The 12,630-nt window shown below is 43.2% G+C and overlaps 1 protein-coding gene across 1 annotated transcript in view; it reads right to left on the minus strand.

Moving 5' to 3' along the window:
* Window positions 1–12,630, minus strand: part of LOC109901063 (catenin alpha-2-like) — a 651,970-nt gene that overhangs the window by 515,868 nt on the left and 123,472 nt on the right. The window contains exon 3 of the mRNA XM_020497062.2: window positions 317–512. Within this exon, the coding sequence (XP_020352651.2) occupies window positions 317–512 (196 nt within the window). The remainder of the gene's footprint in view (window positions 1–316; window positions 513–12,630) is intronic.

A 12,630-nucleotide genomic window follows, 5' to 3' on the forward strand; every position in this document is an offset into this window, starting at 1 on the left:
TTAAGTTCTCCAAGTTCTCCTTTCATGTGTTCTTCTGAAACATGCATGGGAAGCTCTCCAAAGGGGGTGGAAGCATCCAGGCGCCGTTCAAGCTCCTAATACATAATGTCACAGCAGTTCCGGATGGGAATCAGAATACACCCTGGGGTCTGGAGAGCTTGCTGTCACATTTCATGAACAGTATACACCAGAAAAGTATGGTATGGTATCCCTGTGAGTACATTGGACTCTCTTCACCTTGCTGTCCCATTTAATGGATTCATATATCTCTAAACACAAGAGTACTACATGGTATGGTGTCCCTGTACGGACATACCTTGCTTGCGGACGTCCTCCACGGCGAGGATGAGCTCCTCCTTGAGATCGTGGCTGTTCTTAGCGATCTGCTCGCCCTTCTCCAGGAAGTTCTGCGTGGCCTGCTCCACGGACAGGGCCAGCACGTGCGCCTTCTTGGAGCGCCCCTTCTTCTTACTGCTGGGCCCTTTGTTGCTGGTGTTCACCAGGGTGGTCACCTGACAGACGGAGAGGGAGAGGTTAGGACGGGAAGTGATGCTGTTATGTAGGAAGAACGAGACTTGGTTCTTTGTAAACGGCACGGGTTTCTCAGCTACAATTCTACCATCCTCGCGTTCGTGATCTAGGAGAACAACAACTGTTCAGCCTAGCACATCTACCGTAAGTCAAAAGGAACAAAATAGATCCAAGAGGCTACATAGAGAAAATAAGAGGTCCCAAAAGGTTTGTATTAATGTTATAAAGCACTCTTATACAGCAATTGCTAGTTCAATGACCTGTGGGATATGTTGCTGACTGATCCCCCCCCCCGAGGACACTCCAATGGCTGTCCTGGAGCATAAAACATTGAAAGACATCTCATATAGTTTGATTGCATTTCATCACCTTTCATACAGCCTATTCACACAACTAAAACACGTCTTTGTGAGCAGTTCAGGAGGCAAGCCATCATAAGTCATTGACAAAGCTAGAGTGTGCAGAAAATGTAACATGCCTTCAAACGGGGACTCCTGTGTCTTTGAGCAGAATGTATGTAAGGAAAAGGGGGACATTAACTTCTTATGGCTGAGGGCAGTATTGAGTAGCTTGGATGAATAAGGTGCCCAGAGTAAACTGCCTGCTACTCAGGCCCAGTTGCTAATATATGCATATTATTAGTAGATCTGGATAGAAAACACTCTGACATTTCTAAAACTGTTTGTATGATGTCTGTGAGTATAACAGAACTCATATGGCAGGCAAAAATCCAACAAGTAAGTGGGAAATCTGAGGTTTGTAATTTTTCAAGTCATTGCCTATCAAATATGCAGTGTCTATGGGGTCATATTGCACTTCCTACGGCTTCCACTAGATGTCAACAGTCTTTAGAACCTTGTTTGATGCTTCTACTGTGAGGAGGGGGGAATGAGTGTTGAATGAGTCAGAGGTCTGCCAGAGTGCCATGAGCTGATCACGCTAGCTCTCGTGAGAGTTAGCTTGTGTTCCATTGCATTTATACAGACAAAGGAATTATCCGGTTGGAACATTATTGAAGATTTATGATAAAAACATCTTAAAGATTGATTCTATACTTGATTTGACATGTTTCTACGAACTGTAATATTACTTTTCGTCTGAACTTTCCCCTGGACCTGCCCGCGCCTCGTGAGTTTGAATTGTGTACTAAACGCGCAAACAAAAAGGAAGTATTTGGACATAAATGATGGACTTTATCGAACAAATCAAACATTTATTGTGTAACTGGGATTCCTGGGAGTGCATTCTGATGAAAATCATCAAATGTAAGTGAATATTTATAGTGCTATTTCTGACTTGTTGATATCTGTATGGCTTGTTTTGTTGTCTGAGCGCTGTACTCAGATTATTGCATGGTGTGCTTTTTGCAGACCTAACATAATTGTTTGGTGTGCTTTCATCGTAAAGCCTTTTTGAAATCGGACACTGTGGTGGGATTAACAACAAGTTTATCTTTACAATGGTATAAAACACCTCTATGTTTGAGGAATTTTAATTTTAATTAAAATCTGTTGTTTTTAATTTGGTGCCCTGCACTTTCACTGGCTCTTGTCATATCGAAGAGCTAACAGCTAAATTTGTGTGAGTGAAAAAAAGTCATATTGCTAAGTATAGAAAGTTTACTTTGAGGTAGAGTGCCAAATGTCACCCATAGTCCCTATATCTAGTGCTCTACTTTGGACCTGTTTGGGAAAACAGAAAACCTTATTGGGACAGATTCAGGAAGTACCTCTCTGTTCTTCAGAAACTGTGTAGTCAATTAGAAACACCAGACTTGGTTTTAATGGTTCCCCAACGTCAGCGGATGTTGGTTCTCAAACTGCTACTCTACCAGTATAGCCTACTGTACATCAGTTTGGAGTGAGACACATAGAGTATCGAAGAGAAAAGGCATCCTGAAACACGTGCCCAGATAAAGCACTAGAGAGAGGGAGATCTCTGCCGACACTGGTGCCTTTTCATTGAAGGCCCCTGCTGGGACCAACCTATGCAATACACCAGAGTCAGATTAAGCTTCCAGCCTGGCAGACTCCATACCACGCTGAGGGTTTTAACATGGGCCTGTGGCGCCGTGTGGTGTGAGCGGTGTATGTGTGTGTGCGTGAGAGAGCGTGTGTGGGTACAAGACAGTTGGAGCATGATAAAGCCAAGTTTACAGACTGGCAAGGTGACTTGAGAGAAAATATCATTGAAAAGTAGGACTCTTTTTAAGTTTGAAGGAAATAAAAGTACATACATGGGGGAATATTCAATCTGGGATACTCCCTTCAAGTTCTCCAAGTTCTCCTTTCAAGTGTTCTTCTGAAACATGCATGGGAAGCTCTCCAAAGGGGGTGGAAGCATCCAGGCGCCGTTCAAGCTCCTAATAAATAATGTTACAGCAGTCAAAAAGTCATATTGCTAATTACAGAAAATTAACTTTGAGGTAGAGTCCCAAATGACATAGTCCCTATGTCTAAGCACTCTACTTTTGACCTACTTTGGAAAAACAGAAAACCTTATTGGACAGATTCAGGAAGCACCTCTCTGTTCTTCAGAAACTGTGTAGTCAATTAGAAACACCAGACTTGGTTTTAATGGTTCCCCAACGTCAGTGGATGTTGGTTCTCAAACTGCTACTCTACCAGTATAGCCTACTGCACATCAGTTTGGAGTGAGACACATAGAGTATAGAAGAGAAAAGGCATCCTGAAGCACTAAATGAAACACGCGCCCAGCTAAAGCACCTAGAGGGAATGTCCTTGTAAATGTGCTGCCGTCTGGGGCCTGTTTTGCCAAAATCAGCTTGGGGGTAAATCGAGGAACAGGACTCCAAATCAAATTGGACCCTCAAGTCTGACTCCAGGAAAGCAGGAGGAGTGCCTACAAGTCAACGCTTCCACAAGTCCACTGAGAAGGGTTGTGGGGGTGTTTCTAGCTTCCGGGATCTGCTTTTTGGTTTCGGTAATGGCCCCACGTTGCACAATTACCATCCCGAAATGGAGGCGTAATGAGCCGAGCTTCCCACACAGGGGGAGAGACAAGCTAACAGCCATCCAAGCGAACAGCTGTTGGGTGTCCCTATGCGTCAGCTAGCTTCTCAGAAGCTCCGAGAGCGTAGTGGGGCTCGCTGTGGTTAAGCTGGGCCTGGCTTTGCCTCGGGACAACACTGCATAAAATTCTCAGCTGCCAAATACTGAAACACACCATTTATTTGAGAGATGCCTCCAGGTTGGATTCATGCACCAAAAACAAACGAGGGAAACTAGGTCACGAAAAACAACCTACATTTCAGCAATGAACTGAAAGGAAGCCACTGCTTTTAGTCTGCCATTGATATGCTGGAGGTAGAGGCCTACAGGCGAGTTAACCTTTTACCAGTATGATGGGATGGAACTGGAGAAATGTATAGGTGTGGATGCAAGGACCGACCATCCATGAGATCACAATGATCCCTTTCTCCCTTGAAGCTGGAGGCCAGTTCACTTTTTTTTACCAGTTTGAAGACAAAGTAACAACCAGGAATTATCAGCCTCTTCTTACTTCTAAAGATACTGTAAGATACTTTTTTACTCTTAGAGTAATTTGACTCGACCAGTAACTTTTCTCTGTAAAATTAATCTCAATAGTAACTAAGACACAAGCTACAGTATTTGACGAGCATGAAGGCTACATTTAAATCACCCCGTGCGAAGCAGAGACAAGCCCACCCGAGCAAACCCGGGACTCCGAATAGCGCCTCGGGCGACATGATACATTATTGGTTCCTTGCTAATGATACATTATTGGTTCCTTGCTAATGATACATTATTGGTTCCTTGCTAATGATACAATGAGCTCCATTAAAGGAGTCTGGGTAATTCCATTGTCTGTTGATAAATGGAGTCAAAGCAGAACACGAATGACTCTCGTGGCGGCGTCCTCGGTCTCTCTTTACCAGTGTTGTTGAGGCAGAGAGACGTATTCAGGGAGTTAGCTCATTATGTAGTAAGCAACATAGTGAGCAACATATTTCTGTTTCAAGTCATGGTGATTACAATGTAATACTTTACTCTTACTTAAATGTATCGCGGAGCACTGGAGAGATGTCTCAGATGACAGCAGGACACACACACACAGACACACACAGACACACAGGCACGCACACACAAAATGACAGAATGACTCAGTGTGTGACTGCATTAGTACCCTGCCATTCTCTCAGCTGTGGGTTACAATGATGAAAGGAACACGGTGAACTCTGGAGGGGGTGCCGAACCAAAGAACCTAACATCAGTCATGCACACACACATGTATAACCCAATCCCCGGCTCACTTTAGCAAGAGAATGGCGAGCGTCAACTTGACAAATGCACATTGAAGGATTTGTGAGGGAAGCGACAGTATGATAAGAGAGCTGATAGCATCTTAATCTGAAACTACAGATGTAGTTGGCCTGTTGCTGCAAAAAAAATCCCGCGTCAACAGGATTTGACCGTTTAGTCCGTAAGGCTGCTTGATTGGTGGTTAGGCTATTCAACTGGTCAAAATAAGGTGAGATGAAAAGTGGAATACTGTTAATATAACCAGGTTTTTACTGACTCGCGAAGCTCAACTGCATTCCCTCTGGCGCAGAAAAATGCTCAGGAACAAACGAGTGATCAAATGAAGGTCCTAAATCTGTATGTTCCATGCAATTGCAGGGTCAGTCAGTGACCACTTATCCATTCTATCAGGGGCCCCTCAAAGAAAAGAAGGAGACAGATAGTGATGAAGTAATGCCTCTGCCCGTCACTGGCCAATACATCTATATGAGTCACGAAACAATGTGAAGGTATATGGTGGCCTTTTGCTGAAGTCGTCTTACTGCCACCTTCTACATTTCGGAGGGAATGGACATAAGAACATGTGCGCGCGTGTTTGTGTTCATGCTAGCGTGCATGCGGGTGGATGTGTACCAGTGGAGGCTCCTCAGAGGAGGAAGGGGAATTTCCAAAAATTAAAAATGGTAAAACATTGAAAAAGTTTTCCTTTTTAGATAAAACTATACTAAATATATTCACGTCACCAAATAATTGATTAAAACACACTGTTTTGCAATGAAGGTCTATAGTAGCCTCAACAGCACTCTGTTGTAGCCGGAGGACAGCTAGTTTCTGTCCTCCTCTGGGTACATTGACTCTGGGTACAATGTACTCCTCTGGGTCCATTGACTTCAATACGAAACCTAAGAGACTCTTGGTTCTCACCCCCTTCCATAGACTTACACAGTAATTATGAATACTTCCAGGGAATGTATACCTATCAGAGCTCTTGCAGCATGAACCCAATCAAAGTATCAGAGAATGAATCTCTATAGATGTAGATACAGATACAGATGTATTGGCCATTCTGTACAGAACTTTGAGATATCTGATGTAAGAAGGGCTTTATAAATACATTTGACTTGATTCTAGTACTGAAACCATAAGCAACAGCTAGCTAGCATTGCCTGGTCACATACAGCTGATGTGTTGTTCAATGAAATCCACAAATGAAGGGAAAAGGTGAGAGGAGGAGAGTGCATAGAGGCTAGAGTGAATACAACGTGGCTGCAATGAAAATGAACTGTGTTTATGCGTGATCAAGGGTATATTCATTCCGCCGATTCTGTTGAAAAACATTTTATTTTAAACGGAGGCAAACGAAACAGGGACAACAAATACCCGAACTCGTCCTAAAGAAACTGTTGGATTAATGATCAGCTAGATGCAGGCAAGAGTGTGCAAGGCGCTATTGCATGTGTCACTGTCTGTCACCTTAAAATGTTCTCTCGGCCAGTGAGCGCCTCCATTGTAAACTTTCATTCCTAGGCTAGGTTGTAGCAACCTCATGATGGGTAAAAGGAAAATTCCATTACCAGGTAGTAGCCTAAACCTCTCCATGTTACATTGAACTGGGTGAATGGAATGTGAACGATAGCCATCCAATATGCTGTAATAGTATTAAGGCCGTGCTCATGAAAAGGTATTATTGTCCTCCCTCATCCTAAACGGCACTGACCGCCACTGGTGTGTACGTGTGTGTGGGTGTGTGCGTGTGCGCTCACGTGTCCATGTGTCGGTGTGTGTTATGCATAGAAGCAAAGACGGAGCGTGTTTAAGTGCGTTTAAAATAGGCTGTGTTTAAATGTGGATGAGGGCGGATTCATTTGTTCCAGCCTTCTTCCGTGCCGAGAGTGTACTGTGGTTCGTTTGAATTCCACGTCCAGCTTTTAGAACTCACAGTTACTTAATCGAGACCTCCATCCATTACTCATGGGAAAGCTCTACTTCTATACGGCAGCTACACATACGTTTTTATATATATCACTGCTCGCAACGGTAATGAATAAAAGAACACGTAACGAAGGGCAAACCAATGAATCCAATCCCAGCCAAATCAGCTCCCTGTGTTCCCTTGATGAGGCAGCAAGAATCGCTGTTTAACCCTGAGATATAGACGAGGTGATGCAACAAATCCATATCTCTGTCCCTGACGGCTTCCTTTCGCTGCTCCCCCCAAGAAACCTATTAATGCAAGGAAACAAGGAGGGGAAAAAAATTGGAAGGGAACTCAGAAGGTAAAGAAACTCAATAAAGACGTATAAAATGAATAGTCTGACAATAAAACTGCGCGTCTGCAGTAACCTGACATATTTCGATTGGCTTGGGAGATTAACAGGAAGGGTATCTGGGCTAGGCCCTGGCACATTAAAATAACATCACGTTTATGGTTGCAGAATTTCCACTAGGGCAGGGCGATACGGACTAAAAATCATATCTACATTTTGTGAAACTTCTGGGCGATTCACGATATATATCTTGATTTCAACAACAACAACAACAAAATCTAAATGAGCTTTGTTGTACAATTAAAAGTAAAATACATTGCATTTCAAACAGTCGGCAAACAGTCGGCAAACAGTCGGCTTCATAAATACATTTGATTGATTGATTGATTCTTGTAGCAGGTACAGTTGAATTCGGGAGGTTACATACACTTAGGTTGGAGTCATTAAAACTCGTTTTTCAACCACTCCACAAATGTCTTGTTAACAAACTATAGTTTTGGTAAGTCGGTTAGGACATCTACTTTGTGCATGACACAAGTGATTTTTCCAACAATTGTTCACAGACAGATTATTTCACTTATATTTCACTGTAGCACAATTCCAGTGGGTCAGCAGTTTACATACACTAAGTTGACTGTGCCTGTGTACCTGTGGATGTATTTCAAGGCCTACCTTCAAACTCAGTGCGTCTTTGCTTGAGATCACGGGAAAATCTAAAGAAATCAGCCAAGACCTCAGAAAAAAAAACTCCACTAGTCTGGTTCATCCTTGGGAGCAATTTCCAAATGCCTGAAGGTACCACATTCATCTGTATAAACAATAGTACGCAAGTATAAACACCATGGGACCACGCAGCCGTTATACCGCTGAGGAAGGAGACATGTTCTGTCTCCTAGAGATATACGTACTTTGGTGCGAAAAGTGCAAATCAATCCCAGAACAACAGCAAAGCACCAAATTACCTTGTAAAGATGCTGAAGAAAACCGGTACAAAGGTATCGATATCACAGTAAAACGAGTCCTGTATCAACATAACCTGAAAGGACGCTCAGCAAGGAAGAAGCCACAGCTCCAAAACCGCCATAAAACAGCCAGACTACAGTTTGCAACTGCACATGGGGACAAAGATCGTACTTTTTGTAGAAATGGCCTCTGGTCAGATGAAACAAAAATAGAACTGCTTGGCCATAATAATAGTTATGTTTGGAGGAAAAAGGGGGAGGCTTGCAAGCCGAAGAACACCACCCCAACCGTGAAGCACAATTCACTGCAGGATGGACTGGTGCACTTCACAAAATAGATGGCATCGTGAGGATGGAAAATTATGTACATATATTGAAGCAACATCTCAAGACATGTCAGGAAGTTAAAGCTTGGTCGCAAATGGGTCTTCCGAATGGACAATGACTCTATGCATACTTCCAAAGTTGTGGCAAAATGACACACAGCCCTCACCTCAATCCTATAGAAAATGTGTGGACAGAACGGAAAAAGCGTGTGTGAGCAAGGAGACTTACAAACCTGATTCGGTTACACCAGCTCTGTCAGGAGAAATGGGATGAAATTCGCCCATCTTATTGTGGGAAGCTTGTGGAAGGCTACCCTAAACATTTGACCCAAGTTAAACCATTTAAAGGCAATGCTACCAAATACTAATTGATGTAAACTTCTGACCCACTGGGAATGTGATGAAAGAAATAAAAGCTGAATTAAATCATTCTCTCTACTATTATTCTGACATTTCACATTCTTCAAATAAAGTGGTGATCCTAACTGACCTAAGACAGGGAATCTTTAATAGGATTAAATGTCAGGAATTGTGAAAAACTGAGTTTAAATGTATTTGGCTAAGGTGTATGTAAACTTCCGACTTCAACTGTATTATAGAATTTAAACACAGGTCTCATAAATAATCTCTCAAGCACAAGCCCACGTGCTAGTAAGCAGCCAGCTAATATTTATGTTTCAAGTTTAGCCAACTTGGATCTATTTGCTAGCAACGAGGTTGAAAAGTTCTGAACACGTTCTCCAACTGTTTGAGCAGCATGTTAGCCTGTCCACTTTGTTCAGATGCTGAAATCAAGTGGCCTACTTTACTTCTCAGAATGAGACTTGAGTTGCCAATTCCCTGTATAATTGTGTTTTATGCTGATTGCGCATTTATAAAACACAGTCTAGACAGCTAGTACAACAGTCTTTGGCTAAAATGCCTTGTTTTGGTTTTACTGTAATTAAACGGTGATGCTGTAGCAATCAGCTTAATGAGGGTGTATCGAGTAAGACATGACCGTCCGTGGTGAAGGGCCTCATGGGCAAGCTCCACCAGGGATGCCCACGTGATGCCTCAACCCTGGAATCCATGTGTGTCAAATCAATAGGACAGACATTACCATAACTACTACACTACACTCAGACCTTCACTGCTCCTCAGTGATCCTCATATTAAATACAGTAGAAAGGCACTCTGTTTCCAGCAATATCTCAGCAAATAGACAAGAAGGCAGTAAGGCTGTACGGCCATAGCGATAATACACTGAACAAAAATATAAACACAACATGCAACAATTTCTGAAATGTTTACTGAGTTAGAGTTCAAATAAGGAAATAAATCAACTGGGCCCACCCACTCGGCAGCCAGGCTGTGGAGGTCCTAGGCTGGCGAGGGTACATGTGGTGTGTGGTTGTGAGGCTGGCTGAACATACTGCCAAATTCTTGACATGCCAAACCTGTCAGGTGGATGGATTATTTTGGAGAAATGCTCATTAACAGGGTTGTAAAAAAAATGTGTGCACATCATTTTGAGAGAAATAAGCTTTTTGTGCGTATGGGACATTTCTGGGATTTTTGTATTTCAGCTCATGAAACACTCGGACCAACAAAAAAATAACGTTTCTGGAAGTATATCAGCAAGCTGGTGTGTTCTACCGGCTGTCCACGACGGCACATTTAACCATCCGCCAGACGGCGACTGTCAACATAATGAATCAAACGGTGCCGTTTCACACCGATGAGACAAGACGTGGACATCAGATTTAGCAAACAGTCCCGCAGGAACAAGCATTGCTGAGCAAGACAATTGTTTTCTCTTTTTCTTGTTCTCCCTAAAGCTGAGGGACATTTAATTTCATGCCCCTTAGACAACGCAGCCTTTCCCAGCAGCCCTCGGAGGCTTCCCGGGCTGACTCGCTGTCACTTCAGACTTTAGGCTGTGACTCAACTTGCGACCCCATTCCCTATATAGTGCACTGCTTTTGGCCAGGGACCACAGGGCTATAAGGTCTGCGCCCCGATGGACACTGGTCAAAAGTAGTGCACTGTATAGAGAATAGGGTGCCATTTGGAATACAGGCGTTGTTTTCCTGATGCCTGTGTCCTGTACTGCGGCACAAGGACTTCTGTAATTTCATGAAGCCATGCTTAGGAAAGGGGCTGTTACACAGCCTGCCCAACAGGATAACAAGTAGCTGTGCTTTCTAAATGCTAAATCCCTCAACCCAGATGTTTGCCAACAAATTCCCCACACAGTGCACACGCACACACATAAACAGAAGGACATGTGAGCAGACTTGGAGCCACAACAGGAGGGCCCAATTATGTGCCCATAAAGATGCCCGGGACTGGCGGTAGCCAACACCAACCAGCTGCTGCCAGCTTCTCACAGGAGACAAAGGCTTCTACTACTACAGAGGGATGTGCATGTGTGTGTATGTTAGTGTGCCAGTGGAGGGGGGGGGGCATTGTAAATACAACCCATATTTCTGTTTATTGATTTTCCCCTTTGCACTTTAACTATTTGCACATCATTACACCACTATATAAAGACATTATGTGACATTTGAAATGGCTTTATTCTTTTGGAACTACTGTGAGTGTATTGTTTACAGTTCATTTTGATTATTAGCTACTCCACTTGCTTTGGCAATGTTAACATATGTTTCCCATGCCAATAAAGCCCTTCAATCGAATTGAACGGAGAGAGAGGGGGGGAGAAAGAGACAGACGCCCCTCCAACTCAGCGTTGTTTTTTTTTTTAAAGAGATAAACATTGCCAAAGCAACACGTGGCTGAACTGAAGCCTTGACTATGCGACTGAAATACAACCCGGTATGTAGATGAATCGTTTCCACCCCAAGGAGATGGAGGGAGTGTATGGATGGGAGGGGGAACTACAGAAGGGAACTTGGAGAGAGGGATGTCTCTGTAGGCTGGTGAACCCATACAGTCTGCCCAGGCAGTGAAATGACAAATGAAGTATATCAGAGCCATTCGAGGTGTCAGGAAATAACTTTAACAGCCAAAAGCAAAATAACTACGGCAAAGTGAACACACATCGGTAATGTACCGAACGGCCCCAGTCCCTTTCAGAACAAACACAAGAGAACAAACAAAGATAAAAGTGAAGGTGGAGACCGAAGTAGTTGATGTGGTGCAGTTTGAATACATGGGTTATAGCAGACCTACAGTGCCTTGCGAAAGTATTCGGCCCCCTTGAACTTTGCGACCTTTTGCCACATTTCAGGCTTCAAACATAAAGATATGAAACTGTATTTTTTTGTGAAGAATCAACAACAAGTGGGACACAATCATGAAGTGGAACGACATTTATTGGATATTTCAAACGTTTTTTAACAAATCAAAAACTGAAAAATTGGGCGTGCAAAATTATTCAGCCCCTTTACTTTCAGTGCAGCAAACTCTCTCCAGAAGTTCAGTGAGGATCTCTGAATGATCCAATGTTGACCTAAATGACTAATGATGATAAATACAATCCACCTGTGTGTAATCAAGTCTCCGTATAAATGCACCTGCACTGTGATAGTCTCAGAGGTCCGTTAAAAGCGCAGAGAGCATCATGAAGAACAAGGAACACACCAGGCAGGTCCGAGATACTGTTGTGAAGAAGTTTAAAGCTGGATTTGGATACAAAAAGATTTACCAAGCGTTAAACATCCCAAGGAGCACTGTGCAAGCGATAATATTGAAATGGAAGGAGTATCAGACCACTGCAAATCTACCAAGACCTGGCCGTCCCTCTAAACTTTCAGCTCATACAAGGAGAAGACTGATCAGAGATGCAGCCAAGAGGCCCATGATCACTCTGGATGAACTGCAGAGATCTACAGCTGAGGTGGGAGACTCTGTCCATAGGACAACAATCAGTCGTATATTGCACAAATCTGGCCTTTATGGAAGAGTGGCAAGAAGAAAGCCATTTCTTAAAGATATCCATAAAAAGTGTCATTTAAAGTTTGCCACAAGCCACCTGGGAGACACACCAAACATGTGGAAGAAGGTGCTCTGGTCAGATGAAACCAAAATTGAACTTTTTGGCAACAATGCAAAACGTTATGTTTGGCATAAAAGCAACACAGCTCATCACCCTGAACACACCATCCCCACTGTCAAACATGGTGGTGGCAGCATCATGGTTTGGGCCTGCTTTTCTTCAGCAGGGACAGGGAAGATGGTTAAAATTGATGGGAAGATGGATGGAGCCAAATACAGGACCATTCTGGAAGAAAACCTGATGGAGTCTGCAAAAGACCTG

Source organism: Oncorhynchus kisutch, linkage group LG12 (genome assembly GCF_002021735.2).
Source record: "Oncorhynchus kisutch isolate 150728-3 linkage group LG12, Okis_V2, whole genome shotgun sequence".
Lineage (NCBI taxonomy): Eukaryota > Metazoa > Chordata > Actinopteri > Salmoniformes > Salmonidae > Oncorhynchus > Oncorhynchus kisutch.